The sequence below is a fragment of the Ascaphus truei genome, chromosome 5 (genome assembly GCF_040206685.1).
Source record: "Ascaphus truei isolate aAscTru1 chromosome 5, aAscTru1.hap1, whole genome shotgun sequence".
NCBI classification, from domain to species: Eukaryota; Metazoa; Chordata; class Amphibia; order Anura; family Ascaphidae; genus Ascaphus; species Ascaphus truei.
The window spans coordinates 121940478-121958375 of record NC_134487.1 but is presented as its reverse complement, the minus strand read 5'-3'; the positions used below and the strand labels follow the sequence as shown (position 1 = coordinate 121958375).

General features: G+C 43.9%; 1 protein-coding gene across 4 annotated transcripts in view; it reads left to right on the top strand.

Moving 5' to 3' along the window:
- Nucleotides 1–17898, top strand: part of NEDD1 (NEDD1 gamma-tubulin ring complex targeting factor) — a 65277-nt gene that overhangs the window by 7671 nt on the left and 39708 nt on the right. For all 4 annotated transcript variants that reach the window (XM_075600545.1, XM_075600546.1, XM_075600544.1 and 1 more), the window contains one exon: nt 4086–4229. In XM_075600545.1, coding sequence (XP_075456660.1) covers nt 4094–4229 — 136 coding nt within the window. In that variant the 5' untranslated portion in view covers nt 4086–4093. The remainder of the gene's footprint in view (nt 1–4085; nt 4230–17898) is intronic.

The following is a 17898-nucleotide window of genomic DNA, read 5'->3' as shown; positions in this document are numbered from 1 at the left end:
ATGAACTGGTACACACAATATATAGTCCAGAGGTGATTACTAGCTGTGGTAAGCTCTCAGCTAGTTCGTACTGTGATACTGTAGATTGACAAAAAGTATATAGTGACCTTGAGGGCAGGTATACTCCTAATAGAGTGTACAGTGACCAATACCTTCCTAATCAGGGGTCAGGATACTCAAAATACACAGATAAATGAGCTGAATGCTATTGGTAGGTACAGAGTCCCCATGAGCTGCTGCCAGGGAATCCCTGAATCATGATAGTATCCAGCGCAGCTAGCTGTAAAGCAGGGGACCTAACCTAAGCTGAGTACTGATACCATAAATAGAGCATCAAATGCCAGTATTAGTTTGGATAAACGAAGCTCAGAATGTCCATCGGGGCACTTTGAGAGCCTGTATAAACGCACGGGCAGGGAGCCGCATCACCTCGCAGTCTGAGACTGTGAATGCGGTCGAAATCAGACCCCTGCGTGTGCACGTGTGGAAACAGCCGCCGACGCGCGCGTTTCGCGAGAGGCTTTTTCAAGGCGTAAGTGCAAGTAACCTGATTACTTGCACTTACGCCTTGAAAAAGCCTCTCGCGAAACGCGCGCGTCGGCGGCTCTGTTTTTCAAGGCGTAAGTGCAAGTAACCTGATTACTTGCACTTACGCCTTGAAAAAGCCTCTCGCGAAACGCGCGCGTCGGCGGCTCTGTTTCCACACGTGCACGCGCAGGGGTCTGATTTCGACCGCAGTCTCAGACTGCGAGGTGATGCGGCTCCCTGCCCGTGCGTTTTATACAGGCTCTCAAAGTGCCCCGATGGACATTCTGAGCTTCGTTTATCCAAACTAATACTGGCATTTGATGCTCTATTTATGGTATCAGTACTCAGCTTAGGTTAGGTCCCCTGCTTTACAGCTAGCTGCGCTGGATACTATCATGATTCAGGGATTCCCTGGCAGCAGCTCATGGGGACTCTGTACCTACCAATAGCATTCAGCTCATTTATCTGTGTATTTTGAGTATCCTGACCCCTGATTAGGAAGGTATTGGTCACTGTACACTCTATTAGGAGTATACCTGCCCTCAAGGTCACTATATACTTATTGTCAATCTATCACAGTACGAACTAGCTGAAAACTTACCACAGCTAGTAATCACCTCTGGACTATATATTGTGTGTACCAGTTCACGTATCTTTGATACACTCACTGTTTCATATGGTTCTGCTAGTCACAGCTATATGTGTGAATGTGCTCTATTCTGTATCAGCCTGCACACAGTGCTACTAACCTGTCTACATTGCTACTGAGGTTATTAGAGGTCACACCCTCACCATTACGGTATACAGAAGCAGGTTACTTCAGGTCAACCTGATCTAGCACCACACCTACCTTACAAGGACACTACAATTACTGATTGCAGCTATAAGTCTCTCCCTACCTACAAGCACTGAGACTGACTTCCAGCTACCTACCAGTTATTTGTCACTTTTTGAGTACACAATCTACTATTTAGCCTTACCAGGTGTGCCATAGGTGATTGCAGCCATTAGTACTTACCTTAGAGCCAGTGAGTATAGATTGGTCAGATCATCATTAGGATTGATGTCTAGTGTGCTACCTGTACCTTACAGAACACACCAACACTCTAGACCCTGAACCTATACGGTTCTAGTATTGAAGGTCATTATTCCTTCAGGTCGTCAGTTTTTAACACCCATTATTTTATATACTTGGTACAGTTAATAAAGTTATGTTTTAAATCATTCACTTATCACACAGAGCGTGAACCTGAGTGCTGCATTTGGGTTCTATCTCTACCCCACCCTCTACTTTACTGCATTAGCCAGGTATAGAATCTGGGGGACATAGGGCAATGGGCTAAATGACGTGTTCATGGAGAATTGTACACTGGTAAATTGATAAAGGATATTAATATATAGCCAGTAAGTGTAGCAAAAGCCAAACTACTGGTAACCAGCACTTGCCCATAGAGGATAAGTATTAACCCATGAAAAGTTGTACAGCTGGCAAGGTAGAATACAGCTGCAGCAGCAAAGTGGATGTAAAAATGTATAAATACAACAGTTTGTCAGCGATCTCCCAGATACTACAACACTTCTGAACACCGTCTCGCTTACTGACGTCACTGGTGTGACGTCGCCACGTCCCAGTCACGCCAGTGACGTCTGCGAGCGAGACGGTGTTCGGAAGCGTGTAGCATCTGGGAGATCTCTGGACAAACAATTGTATATTAAAGGGACTGCTATGACCTCTCTGGTCACAATATCTGTGTCGATTTAATAAGTAACTGTACGCAGACCGGGTTGTTAGAGGTGGACTGCTGATTAGTATCGCTGATGTTGGAGTCCAGACCACGATCTCTGTCAGCTATTGGAGCGCCAACTCTAACTTCCCGATTCAGCAACACCAATCAATGGAAAAACGTGCTGAACAGCCCAACGTGACCTCTACGCATTTCGCACTTGCGTGCTTCGTCAGCGAGAACACCGTTTCAAATGAAAGTAACAATTTAAAAAAAAATGGAATGTTGTTTTAGACTCTATAACAAATATGTTAAATGTGAGATGCATAAAAAGAAAGCTATACAGTCTTCTGTGCTATATATGACTTGTTTATTAATGTTCATTTAGTTCGTGTGTTTTTTTTTTTTAACTTGTGTAATCTAAAATTAATAAAAATCTAAACGAAAGACTCAAAGCCTGTATTAGATTGTTCCAATCTGGAGCCCCCTGTGCCTTGTGGGGAGGGCTTACGCCGAGCCAGAACAAAATATGGTATTCCCCCCCTCCTTTTTAATTTGGGGGGTGGGGGGTGTGAGAGCACAGAACTGTCTGGTAGTTGTAGTGCAAAAGGGAAGTAGCACTACTGCTAAAAAAAAATATTTTTAAGATGCTCGTATAGGATACAAGTGAGCATTTTATATAATGTATGTAGTTGATGCGTAAAATAGAATATATTTACTTAACATCACATCAAATTGCATAATATCTTAAGCCCTGAATGATTTTAAAAAATCAATTAAATAACGCGGGTGGGCTGCACCTTTTTATAACCCTTTGCCACAAAGATCCGCTTTAGCTTTAAGAATGGAAAGAAGTACTTATTTTAAACGTTGCAGTTCTCTAATAACATAGCAGGTACAGATGTAGCAGAAGTTAATACTCCCGTTGACATCACGCCAGGGGGAGCAGACGTCATTGTGTCTTAATTGGTTGCACGTAGCAATGGGGTGGAGCCATCGCATTATTGCGCTTGCATGAGTAATAAAGCCTGCTACATCTGTACATAATCACTTGTTTGTTTTCTATGGGGGTGGGTGGGATAGGGCTTACCGCTCCGGCAGATGGATCATCCTGATTGGAACCGAAATGGAGCCCACTCCTCTAACGTTACCTTCAGCTGGGGATACTGAGCAGTTCTACAAACATTTTTGTTACCTTAATTAGAGGCCATGGTGTACACTAGCCTTTAAATTGGCTGATCACCCTTTAGTTATTTAATGTGCTGTTATGCCACAAGTGTTTTACACTGCATGTTATTCATTTAGGCTTTGAGACCAGGTCCAGAATGCATTGCAAAACATTTTCATTTTTAGGGACATGGTTTAAAATAAAATTATTACACATACAGCTTCATCGTTTCTTTTTACACAAGCTGTTTTTATATTTTTGCCAGGAGGTAGCTATTTTGAATGTGTGGCATCTTGATGGGCACTAAAATTATAGGACAAAAGAACAGTTAATGTCTTGTGACTTTCCTAATAAATGCTCTTATAAATGTTGCTGCATATTTTTGAGTGCTCTAATTTTCGCTTTTAACCAGAGGGCAAGTTATCCTGCATTGCAAGACTCTGGGAGATTAATTTAGGTGCAAATTGACTTGTGTGGTAGTTAATGGTCTGTCACACTTAAATGGTCTTCCCCCTCAATACGTGGTTAATTCCATAGTTGTACTAAACTTTGCACTTCTGTATTCTGTGAAAATCATGTCAGAGTTGTCAGCCCCTGGTAAAATGTTATTCTTATGTATTTAAATGTATTTTTCATCCTACATTTCCCCCCCATATTGTTTCCAGGTACAGCCATGCAGGATAGCATCAGATTTGTTTCATCTGGAGATGATATAAAAATATGGGACACCTCATCCATGACTGTGGTGGAGCAGTTCAATCCCCACATTACATCACATCCCGTATCATCTTTGTGTTGGAGCAGTAACAGTATCCTTTGACAACTGCATAATGCAGATCTGTTCTGATAAGTGTTTAGTTGGTTTTATAGATTTGATAAAAAGCCATTCAGTTTTGTCCACTTTTCATATATTTTTTTTTTCTCATCAAACAAAAGTTAAATCAATGGCTCGAATTATTTTATTAATATGTTTAACCATAGAAGATATATTAAAATGTACATCTCAAATTCTTTGTCATTACATTCAAGGGCGATTAAATGCTTTGAGGCAGAAACTTAACCAAAACTTGTGTATATCAAACCAACACCATAAACCCTGGTTTACACTTTTATTCCAGTATGGTGTTTAAAAAAAACCTCACAAACTTAATAGCTGGTATCAAATTATTTTATTTAAAAGCTTTTTACGCACTTAATAAAATAAAAATGTAGGTTTAATATACAAATACAAATATAGAAAACAACCTGGCGCAAAGTGTACAAAGATGTCAGTGAATAAACAATTGTGAAACAATACAATATCAATGAGATAAAAAGGATATAAGTGATGAGAGTGGAGTCCTTTCTTTCAGATGTTGAATGATAAATGAATAGACAGTTGACTCAGTTCCCAAAACCCGTGGAAAAAGGGGGATTTTTTCTGCTGCAGGCTGTTATCCTGTGATGCAAGACAAGAACCATGGACAAAACATTGCGCAGTATTGTTTTTTTCAGCAATGAAATTCCCCCATGTATAACTTCAACAAATGCCTACTTACTAGATGCAAGGTAGGCAGCATGCAGTGGAGAGAATCTGTAATCTTCTAAGTCCAGACGTTTTCAGGCTTACACGAACCCCACGTGATGCACCCTATCCGGGTGGACATAAAAAGGATCTCCTTCTGAGGGTAATATCTCCTGTATCTGCTCCCGTTCCTGTGTCTCCGACAAGGGATAAGAAGAATCAGAGGATTGCGCAATATCTAAAAAATATATTTTAATAACTCCTCCAACACTCGAACAGACATATACTCACAAGAACCATGAGTTTTAAAATCAAATTGGGAACGCCCGACCCGGCTGTCCAGCAGCAAATTGCAGAGAGGGACTGCAATTTGCTGCTGGACAGCCGGGTCGGGCGTTCCTAATTTGATTTTAAAACTCACGGTTCTTGTGAGTATATGTCTGTTCGAGTGTTGGAGGAGTTATTAAAATATATTTTTTAGATATTGCGCAATCCTCTGTTTCTTCTTATCCCTTGTCGGAGACACAGGAATGGGAGCAGATACAGGAGATATTACCCTGAGAAGGAGATCCTTTTTATGTCCATCCGGAGAGGGTGCATCACGTGGGGTTCGTGTAAGCCTGAAAACGTCTGGACTTAGAAGATTACAGATTCTCTCCACTGCATGCTGCCTACCTTGCATCTAGTAAGTAGGCATTTGTTGAAGTTATACATGGGGGAATTTCATTGCTGAAAAAAACAATACTGCGCAATGTTTTGTCCATGGTTCTTGTCTTGCATCACAGGATAACAGCCTGCAGCAGAAAAAATCCCCCTTTTTCCACGGGTTTTTGGGAATTGAGTCCACTGTCTATTCATTTATCATTCAACATCTGAAAGAAAGGACGCCACTCTCATCACTTATATCCTTTTTATCTCATTGATATTGTATTGTTTCACAATTGTTTATTCACTGACATCTTTGTACACTTTGCGCCAGGTTGTTTTCTATATTTGTATTTGTATATTGTTATTGGGGCATTTTAGAGATAGTTCCCTTTAATAGATTTACCAGGCTGCATCTTAATATATATTTTTCATTTATTGTGCACAGCACTGATTTAAAAATAGGTCTAGCGCTGATTTTAGTAAATTTGTTTTTGTCATGTAGGTTTAATATGTTTAGAAGAACTTTGGACAATTGGTGTATAGAAAAATGAAGTCTAGTATGAAATTATTGGGTCTGGTGTGGGAGCAGGGTTTAATGTGAAGACATTAGTAGGATGTGATTTATGGTTAACACCTGTTCTTTATTGCTAGTTTTTTGTGTGATTGTTTCAGATTGTAGCAGTAAGGAAACTTTTTGTACTGTTGCAGAAATGTTTTAGCCAGAAGTGAATCTCAAGGCATGTCCGTCTTTCACTGTCATAAACGAACTAACAGCTCTCACTTTCATTGTAATTGTGCCTGTCTATAGCCTCTGTTCTGTACATTTTCAACACGTTAAGGCTTAATTTTCCAGTGTAACCAGCCTTTGAGCTCTCTGGTAGTGTTATAAAAAAACATTTTTTGTCCAGAGTTTGTTTCCAATGAATATGAAAATTAACATGCTTTATTGTAAAATAATTTATAATTGTTGCTGTCTTTACACACTTTCCAGCCTTATTTTAGGTCTGCAATTATGATTTTGTTTTGGAATGTTACAGCACATTTTGAGTTTGTGTGCTAAAAATTATGTGCTTCTTTCTAGTAGTTGTTCTACAACCTTAAATTCTGTTTTGCTTACTATTAAATTAGTTGGTGTTTCAGGCTTTTACAATTCTATAATTTATTTGACATTTATATTTTTACTGTATGGAAAGTTTTTATAGTGGCTGTATAATCATATAATATCATTTTTATTTTAATTATATTTGTGAGGTTGGAGACAAGCTCAGCAATTGTGTCAGTGTCATCAGGGATTCTATAAGTGGAAAGTTGACAATTGAAAAACTTCAGTATTTTCTGATACAGGTCTTTAAAACTGCAGTAAGGGAGCTGCTAAACCATCTTGTTCTTTGAGAACCCAAAACAAATCAGGTGTCCATTCACTGCTCAAGGCTAATGTTAAACAGACATCTAAGGACCTAGTAATTTGTGGGTGGCACAGGGTTTTAAATATAAGCAAAAATATGAAGAGAAAAAAGAAATCCACGAATGCACTCTGAAGTTCTGAGCTTTCAATGATAAATACAAAAATGTTTGGATTTTTGTATTTGTTGGACCTGTTTTGTATTTATGAATTTCTGCGTTTTGTATATTAAAAAATGATCTAGAGTGCTATAGTGGGTTTCTCATTTCTGTTGATATCTTTAATTGCCATTGCTTGGTGTATTGAATCATAATAAGTATTAGGAAGTTTGTGATGCATTAATTTTTATTTTGCATAAATCAACATAGATTGCGTTTTGATATAACAGCACAAATTTGTAAGTGAATCTTTGTTCAGGGTTTATGTGAATTTAGATGAATCCGTAGTCCTGGTTGGATGGTTGACTTGCTACTTACAGTAGTTGCTGTAGGAACCAGAAAATATGAAGACAATCACAGAAGCCTCCAGTAGATAGTATTTATTATTTCTTGTGTGACTTCTGCATATCTTAAATAATGTGGACCATGCACAGTTTTCTCTTGTCTGGATTTGTATTAACAACATATTGCCCCTTCCCCTTTTTCTTTTTTTTTTTTTCTTTCCTTATACAGATTTTTAAGAACCCATAGTTCTTGTGAGCAGTATAGAGCACCATACAAGGGTGGTTCTAGGCGGTAGCTGGGGAAAAGGTCAGCTACATCTCAGGCAGTCGCCCTCATTTGTTAGCGTCTGTTAAGCAGGCCAGTTGCAACAGCTTGCTTGTTAAGGCATATAAGCAACAAACCAGTATTTGATTCTTCAGCTGATTGGGCCATGAAAGTAATAGTATACTTTCTATTCAGAATTGTAAGCAAGTTGTCATGTTACATTTCAGATGTTAGGTTAAATTGCAGTAGACGAAATCTCAAGGACTTGTGTGCTCAGCTAGCAGGCTGTAGGAGCCAGTGTAAACCCTGATTGTATATTTGAGGTGCATTTTCTTGACCCAGGCAAACTCCTATTAAAAGTGCACACTAGTGGCTATCTTTCTTAACAATTGGTATGTTTTGCTTCACCTGCAGCAATAGGTAATATAATGGCTTATTTTCTATTATTGTTTGTGTTACGTGCTAATACGCTTCGGATACTTCAAGCTAGTTTTTATGATTTCAGGTTCTGTGAAACCGGAAGCCAGTGGCAATCTATAAAGGCAATGTTTAATGTGGTGTTTGTAATTTAGTTTTTAATAAAAAGTGAAACTTTCAGCTACATTTTTATGGAATATTTTTTATCATGGGCACTATCTGCACTGAAGCATAGAACAAGAAATGTGCCCTGGTTACATTGAAACTAAGAAAGGTTGCCGAAAAGTGTTGTTAACAGGGTCTTATTTTTGTATGGATGCTTGCTGAATTTCTCAATTTTCTAGGAAAGCTGTAAGAACCAACCTTAACATTTGAAGCATCACTTGACCTAATTTGGATCAGCCCGGGTGGGTCACTTTTCTATCTTGTCATCTCTCTTTTTAAAGGTATCCAGTTATTGCAACATTGAACAATCATAAATTATGCAAGATTCCAGCGCACCTGTTCACATCATCAGATCTTGAGTTTAAAAAAAAAAAAACATCCCTGCCCATTCTGATGTGTGCTTTGCAGAGTCTTGAGAGATCTGCTTACCTGTGATTAATAGAATCAATACAAATAGGTCAGGCTGCATCGCAATTAAGAAACTGTAAATGTTTTGATGTAAAGTAATAGCTGTGTGTTTTTAAGTGTAGCAAAAAAGCCTAAATATCCATAAATTATAATCAATATAAGTGATGGTCTTTCTGGTTTTCCTCTGTGCTGCCATCTTCAGTGTTCTGGATGTCCAATCTTAAATCAAGACCGATTTATTTAGCAGTGATAGATCACGAAGTAGCTGTGCTGCTAGATTACGTCCAATGCATATAAGGTAAATGCCGCACACCTAAAAAGAGTAGTATAACCAATGATCCAATTACCGGTGCTCCTGTGCTTGAACGATAGCCTGTGATCAATCCAATGCAGGTAGTAACTGAAGGAACACAGGGCACAAACGGATTTGAAGTAACTAAACTAATTTATTGAGCCAAACACAACGTTTCGACCTTAGCAGTCCTTATCAAGTGACATAGTGGCTAGATTACGTAACATTGGGGGTGGTTCGTTAAACTGTAATAGCACTCTCTCCCTATCGTTTATGGAGAGATGAAAGTTATATGACGTTAAATCAATATCTGTAGTACCTGTACATTCCTATATCAATATTACCAGAGGCTACATTACAGCCTTCTGTTCTCCTTTTTGAAATGTTAATAACTTCAGTATGCTTTAAAAAAAGTAGTTAAAACATTTCATAAGAGAAAGGGGCAGAAAAGTACTTTACACTTTTGGGGTGCAGCCAGTCTAAAGCTTTTGCAGTGAAAGCTTGGTGATTGCATATATCAGTATTTTTGTATAGTTTGAGGTAGAAGTCCATCATTTGTTTCTCCATATGGGAGAAACATTCACTTAATGCTAATTTTCTTCTAGTCCCTTCCGCTATAGTGAGGCTTGATGATGAAATCACGCTTGTAAGGTACTTGAGGCCACATAGAAGAAACAATTTAAATATTGAAATCTTTACTACCATCAGTGACAAAACAAAAAAGTTATTACAGCCCCAGAAAGTGGGGAAGGAATATAAAAGGTGCATTATACTCCTGACATTTGAATCCTCAGCAAGGAGCTGAATTGAGCTAATGATGGCTTGATAGTGAAGAGAAAAGGCTAGACCAGGGGTGGGCAATCTATTTTTCAATGTATCCACAGGTGTGGCGAATTAGAAGTGAAAATAGCCACACCATGTAAAAATGTAGGTATTATGTTGCGCATGCGAAAATTTTAAACACACGGTTTGAAAAAGTTTATAAATTCTCAGACCATAAGCTCCCTCAAGCTCCCTCACCCCCCTCCTCCTCTCACCCCCTCATGCCACCACCACTATCTTCCTCCTCATCTCATTTCCCCATCATCATCTCATGTAAACCCCCTCATCTCCCCCAGCACCCTTCATCATCTCCCCCAGCACCCTTCATCATCTCCCCCAGCACCCTTCATCATCTCCCCCAGCACCCTTCATCATCTGCCCCAGCACCCTTCATCATCTGCCCCAGCACCCTTCATCATCTGCCCCAGCACCCTTCATCATCTGCCCCAGCACCCTTCATCATCTGCCCCAGCACCCTTCATCATCTGCCCCAGCACCCTTCATCATCTCCCCCAGCAGCCCCCTCATCATCAGGCAGCAGCAGCCCTCTACCCCCCGTCCCAGGCATCAGCCCCCACCCCTCCCCGTATCAGGTATCAGCCCCCGTCCCCCGTATCAGGCATCAGCCCCTGTCCCCCTCATCAGGCATCGGCTCCCCTCCCCCGTATCAGGCATCAGCCCCTGTCCCCCATCCCAGGCATCAGCCCCCCTACCCCCCGTCCCAGGCATCAGCACCCCTACCCCCCGTATCAGGCATCAGCCCCCGTCGCCCCCTTATCAGGCATCAGCCCCTGTCCCCCGCATCAGGCATCAGCCCCCGTCCCCCGCATCAGCCCCGTCTCCTAACCAGATCGCGGCGGCTGAGAAAGAAAGGGAAGGAAGCGGTGGTGGCGGGTCTGGCCAGGGGAGGGAGGGGATGGGGAGGAGCGTGTCAGCGCATCAACTTCTGGTGCTGGAGGGGAGGAAGCACGTCACACCACTGAAGCGGGCTGGGAGGAAGGGGAGCGTGCCACACAGCCTGAGCGCGCTCCTTCCCTACCAAGTAAGGCAGGCTTGCACGACTCGTAAAGCGAGAAGGGCCGAACTGCTCCAAGGAAAAAAAAATTGGGCCGCGCGGTAAAAATCATCATCATCATCATCTCTCCTCCAGCACCTCTCATCATCATCCTCATATATCTCCCCCAGCACCCCTCACTATCAACCTTTGCGATACTCCCCCACCCATCTCTCATACCCCCATCTCTCCCCCTCACCCACACACATAATACTCCCCCTCCACATCAAACACACAATACCCCCCTGCACACCACACACATCCCACCCGCCCTGCACCTCACATCCTTCTCCCCCCGTGCACCTCACATCACTCTCACCCCGTGCACCTCACATCACTCTCACCCCGTGCACCTCACATCACTCTCACCCCGTGCACCTCACATCACTCTCACCCCGTGCACCTCACATCACTCTCCCCCCCTGCACCTCACATCACTCTCCCCCCCTGCACCTCACATCACTCTCCCCCCCTGCACCTCACATCACTCTCCCCCCCTGCACCTCACATCACTCTCCCCCCCTGCACCTCACATCACTCTCCCCCTGCACCTCACATCACTCTCCCCCCCTGCACCTCACATCACTCCCCCCCTGCACCTCACATCACTCTCCCCCCCTGCACCTCACATCACTCTCCCCCCCTGCACCTCACATCACTCTCCCCCCCTGCACCTCACATCACTCTCCCCCCCTGCACCTCACATCACTCTCCCCCCCTGCACCTCACATCACTCTCCCCCCTCTGCACCTCCAATGATCCCCCCTCTGCACCTCCAATGATCCCCCCTCTGCACCTCCAATGACCCCCCCCTTGCACCTCCAATGACCCCCCCCCCCTGCACCTTGGTTTGCTCGGAGGAGGCGGCAGAGAAGGCAGGACTGCACGCGTGCGCTCTTGCAGGCACGGAAGTGCCTCAATGCTAGAGCGCGCTGCTGCCTGCAGTTCTCTGAGCGGGCTGATCGGGGAGGGGGGAGAGCGGGCTGATCGGGGATGGGGGAGAGCGGGCTGATCGGGGAGGTGGGAGAGCGGGCTGATCTGGGAGGTTGGAGAGCATGAGCAGGCTGATCGGGGAGGGGGGAGAGCGTGGGGGAACGGGAGCGAACTCGAGAGGGAGAGCGGAAAGCCACCGCGGGCCGCATAGTGAGTGCAGGAGTCCCGGCGGCCCTTATATTGTGGTTACTCAATTCGCCACACTTTGACTCCCAATTTGCCACAAGTGGCGAATGGCGAAAGGGTTGCCCACCCTGGGGCTAGACTGTGTTTTACATTAAGGCAGGGGTTGGCAATTGTAGCTGTGGGCCACTTCACGAGTTTTGTTAAGCTTCGAGGGGCCATCCGCTTAATGTACACATTCTGCATCTGCCCCCTTTCACTTTCCCCCCCCCTCCCCATCCCTTTCTCACTCTTTCCCTCCCCCCTCCCGCCTCCCGCCTCCCCATCCCTTTCTCACTCTCCCCCCTCCCCATCCCTTTCTCACTCTTGCCCCCTCCCCCCACCCCTTTCTCACTCTCTGACTCTTCTCTTCCCCCCACCCCCAGGCTTCTCTGCCCCCAGTGTCCAATCAAATATACTGTTAGAATCGAGACAGATACAGAGGGGCTACACTTGAATTCCAAGTGTGCTGTATGTGGAAGTGTATCCTACCTGAGATGTTATGATAACAGAAAATGTAGTAGTTGGTACATAGAGAAAAGAAATCCCTTAATGGTGTACTACTACCGAAGTAATAATCAAGTATTACTCGATTTAAAACTTAATGTTTATTAGGCATAATTAAAATAATTACAACAAGGATATATAACAAACATATAAAGGTGCTCTTAAATACAGTCGTTGACTGGGCTACTAGTTAAGTATGCTGCAAGGTGTACTGGGTATATTGAATCTTCCACATATATTGACAGTTACCTGCCTTCTTAGGCTGTGATTATACCAAAATCGGCCGGCGGCTCAAAAAGAAAATGCAGAAATCGAATTAAAGCGAACATACCTTTTGTGAGGCGCGTGCCTCGGCAAATTGCAAAGCGGCAGACTGGAAAGCGGACAGATTTTGTTTTTCATCAGCGACGGCTGTGACACGAGTAGTTTAGCCAATGAGGGTGAACCGCTCACGGCCACGCCTCCCTGTCTCCTTTGCTCGTCTCCTGCCTGCAGTTCAACAAGCCGCTTGGCGGCATCACGAGGTTAACGTCACTGGATCACGCAGTCGCCCCGTCGGAGCAGGTATAATCATGGCCTTAGAGTGCAGCAGTTGTAGATGCTGCAAACGTAGGTAAGTATGATGTATACCTAAACATAAATGCTCCAATCTGCCTGTTTTAAAGTGCGTTGCAGCAAAATGGTATGGAGCAGATATAGATACGTTTAGCTCTCTGCGCTGCCGCTGCATAGATGAGTTGTTTACCTGATACACTGACCGGCTGCAGAGAGTAATGCCGCTGTGTGGTTCGGATTGACTAATCAGTGTATTGGCTCTCCCATGGATGGTAGATTTGTAGATGGCAGAGAAACTTATCGGCGCTCGAGGAGAGGAGGGAAATGCAAAGGAGTAACCAGGGGAGCCCTAGTAGCCCTGTCCGGATCAGAACCGGATATACTATGAGGGACTCATGCTTGCTAAGCTGTCTGAAGGGACTGCCATATAGGGTAAGCAGACTAATGTGGGACTTGTTGGAAACCAGTGGGATGTGAACACAGCCGATGTGGACCCGATATACGTTTCACACTCCTCTCGACCACCGATGAGCTCCTTTACAATCTACCATCTGTGCAGTACAGAGAGCTAATACGCTGGATCCGTCAATCTGAACCACACTGCGGCATTACACTGCTGAGTGTATTGGGGTGAACATTCTATCTACACAGCGGCAGAGCAGAGAGCTAAACGTATCTATATCTGCTCCATACCATTTTGCTGCAACACACTTCTAACAGGCAGATTGGAGTATTTACGTTTAGAGGATACATCGTACTTACCCACGATTTAAAGCATCTACAACTGCTGCGCTCTTGGAAGGCAGGTCACTGTCAATACAGGTGGAAGAACCAATATACCCAGTACACTGGGATTCAACTGGCTTCTGCTCACGTTGCCATGACAACGTGACCGCGGGTTCATGTGACGAGCCGCGTCGTCATGACAATGCGCGTCAAATAACGCAGCGTGGTCACGTGACCCTCGGCTTTATTTGACGACGGGTCCATCTGGAGGGGGGGCGTGAGCACAGGGACCGAGACACGGGTGGCCGCAGCCAAAAAACTTTGTGCACCCCTGTTCGAAACAACCAGTGTACCATTATACACCATTTGCAGTTGCTATTATCTGCACAACTGCTCCCAGCCTGGTATACCGTACAGGGGATGAACACCCTTTTAAACTTGTTGTATTTAAGAGCACCTTTATATGTTTGTTATATATCCTTGCTGTAATTATTTTAATTATGCCTAATAAACATTACGTTTTATCTAGTAATATTTCATTATTACTTTGCTAGTAGTGCACCATTATGGGGTTTCTTTATGTACTTGTACATTTTCTGTTACTGTTAGAAATGGTTGTAGAACCACAAAACATCTAGCCAGTAAAGCCTATATAATTTCAAAATCTGACTAAAGAATGGGAAATTGGGTAATAGAGGCAACTTTCTTTCTGTGCTGCATTAATGAGTCATTGATAGAAAAGGAGTCAATCTATATTGGGGGCAATGGACCATTTGTAGACGGTGAACAAATGTGTTTCCTTTCAGTATGTCTCTAGTGCAAACTAAGAAAACAATTACAAATCCGTATCTGATGCTTTATTCACCCAGTGCTCTAACCATTGGGACAGAACATTGTTAAGTCCATCAAGATAGGAAAAGTAATTGGTGTATTTGGCAGTGTGGCAGCTGATTTATTTTATTTGACTCTGTGTGCAATTACTACATGTTCGATCTTGCAATAAAGCACGCAACCAATAGCAATTCCACTATATGAACACAATAGATTACCTTTTTATTAGGTGTCTTTATGGTTTACCATTTCACTACAAGCTGGTAAGGTGTGAATAAAGTTTGGGACTGTTAAGTCAGTGTTTCACAGTTTGTAACTGTCATGGTTTGTTACATTTTATCATATTTACAGCCTCATGCTTGACTATTGTCTTAATATATTGTGTGATTACATTAAATCTACATTACAGTATAACAGCACAGTGAAATAATAACACATTTGAGAATTGAAGTATCATAGGTAACACAGCCAACATTTCTTCACTTACCATAAAGAAGCAATCCCCTCCCCCATCTTAATGTTTAGTTTGGTAGATATGGTGGAGCTCAAAAATAAAGCTATCAGCATGGAGGATCCCCTTCCCCAGTTGCTAGTAATTAAAATATTTGCATTTTGGCACAAATGTAACCCGCTAATAACGGTCACGAAGAGAAACATAGCAGTCGACAGCTGTCTATTGGCCACCGTAGCCAAGGCCATATTGTTCTCCCAAGCGCCTTATTCAGGGGATTTTGAATTGTTGCTTACTGGCAAATGAGGGGTCCTTGAAGCTGAGAGCATTGCGTTTCAGCTCAGTGCTATCACTTGGCTAAAACAAAGTGTGCATGCGTGTGTGGAAAATCCAGAGGGCCTAAAATTTCTCAAGAGGACACGCTGTGGAAAAGTAATGCACGAGTAGTAGTTACATCTGGTCACCCCTTCATTACAAGATTGCTTAAGCTGTCATCATTGGGACTTGAACTATTCCATCTGGATATCCAGGATTAATACCTAATTGGACTTATTAGGCGCCGGTATCTCTCTTTTTGTCTCCGCAAGCATACTGTACACTACTATAGTTACTATCATTACTGCTGTGATGCTGACTTTACCATTTATATTTGCAGTGACTTCACTTCTTCTCAAATTATGCACTTCTTTTTACCAGCCTCAGTATGTCTCTAACTCCATTCATATATCTCCATCTCTCCTTTCTTCACCACTTCTCTGTTCACATGAACTCCTTTCTTACCTGCGTCCTCTGACACCACACAGCTATATCCCCTGCACTAAAAAACACCCCTACAAATCCTCCTCACACATCCTCTTTCTATACATGCTTCTCCTCCTTGCTTCTGGGGATATCTCTCCCAATCCTGGTCCCTGTCTTATTTCTACTTGCTCTCGTCCTCGCCTGCCAAATGCAATCTCTACTCCTGGTGTTAACCCCTCCAACCTCATACCCATCCCCTGCCACCCTCCCTCCTCTCTCCCTTTCTCCTGTGCCCTTTGGAATGCTCGCTCCCTTTCTAACAAGTTCCTCTCTGTGCATGACTTCTTTCTCTCTCACTCCCTGCTTCTCTTTGCTATAACTGAGACCTGGCTCACTCAGTCTGACTCTGCTCTGGAAGCTGCCCTCTCCTACGGTGGCCTTTCCTTCTCCCACACTCCGCGCCCTGATGGCAGGGGTGGAGGCGTGGGGCTCCTGCTCTCCTCTGTCTGCCGTTACCGAACCCTTCCTATTCCCCCCTCTCTTGCTTTTCCCTCCTTTGAGGCTCACACTGTCCAGATCTTCTCTCCTCTCCCGGTCCATGTGGCGGTCATCTATCGCCCACCTACCTCTACTTATTCCCCTTCTACCTTTCTCTCTCACTTTGAATCCTGGCTCTCTTTCTTTCTCTCCTCAGACTCCCCTGTTCTTCTCCTTGGGGACTTCAATTGCCACATTGATGACCCCTCTCTCCCTTGGGCTTCCCGCTTTCTTTCTCTAACCTCTTCTTTTGGCCTTCAACAGTGGACTGCAGCCAGCACCCACAAGGATGGCCACTACTTAGACCTGGTTTTCACTAAAAACTTTTCTCTCTCTGATTTCTCCATTTCCCCTTTTCCTCTCTCTGACCATCACCTCATCTCATTCTCTCTATCTCGCTTCTCCCCTTCTCCACCTCCATCTACCCCCCGGTTCTGCAGAAACCTGCGCTCTATTCACTTACCTGACTTTGAGTCCACTTTAAGCTCCACCCTCTCCTCTCTCAGCTCTGCTACAGACACTGACAACCTGGTCAGGAACTACAACTCTGCCTTGTCCTCGTCTCTTGATCTACATGCCCCGCTTTCTCTCTGCCGCACTCGCCCTTCTAACCCTAGACCCTGGCTAAATTCCCACACGCGGATGCTGCGTTCCTCCACTCGTTCCTCTGAACGCCTCTGGAGGAAGTCTCACACTCTCGCAGACTTCCTTCACTACAAATTTATGCTATCCTGTTTCAACTCTGCCCTCTCGCAAGCTAAACAAGCCTATTTTTCTGCACTAATCAACATGCACAAGTCTAACCCACGCCGACTGTTCTCTGTCTTTGATACTCTACTCAAACCACCCTCAGCTGCCTCTCCTTCCTCCATCTCCGCTCAGCACTTTGCTGACTATTTTAAGGAAAAGGTGGAATCCATACGGCAGAACATCCCCTCTGTTTCTTCCTCCCGTCCTACACCTCTTCCTAACTCTCCTCCTGCCTTCCTTGACTCTTTTTCCACTGTCTCAGAGGAGGATGTGTCGCTGTTGATCGCCTCCTCTCCCTCTACCACTTGCCCTCTTGACCCCATTCCCTCCCATCTCCTAAAACCTCTAGCTCCTACTATAATCCCTACGCTCACACACATTTTTAACTCCTCCCTCTGCTCTGGAACCTTTCCATCCTCCTTCAAACATGCAACAGTCATACCATTACTCAAGAACAACAAGCTTGACCCTACCTGTCTTTCTAACTATCGACCTGTCTCCCTCCTGCCTTTTGCCTCTAAACTCCTTGAACGTCTTGTATTCTCTCGCTTGCTCCATTTTCTCAACACCTATTCTCTCCTAGACCCTCTACAATCTGGCTTCCGCTCTGCTCACTCCACCGAAACAGCCCTCACTAAAATAACTGACGACCTCCATGCTGCCAAAGACAGAGGTCATTACACTCTGCTCATATTACTCGACCTCTCTGCAGCATTTGACACAGTGGACCACCCTCTTCTCCTCCACATTCTCCATACTCTAGGTATTCGGAACAAAGCTCTATCCTGGATCTCATCCTACCTCTC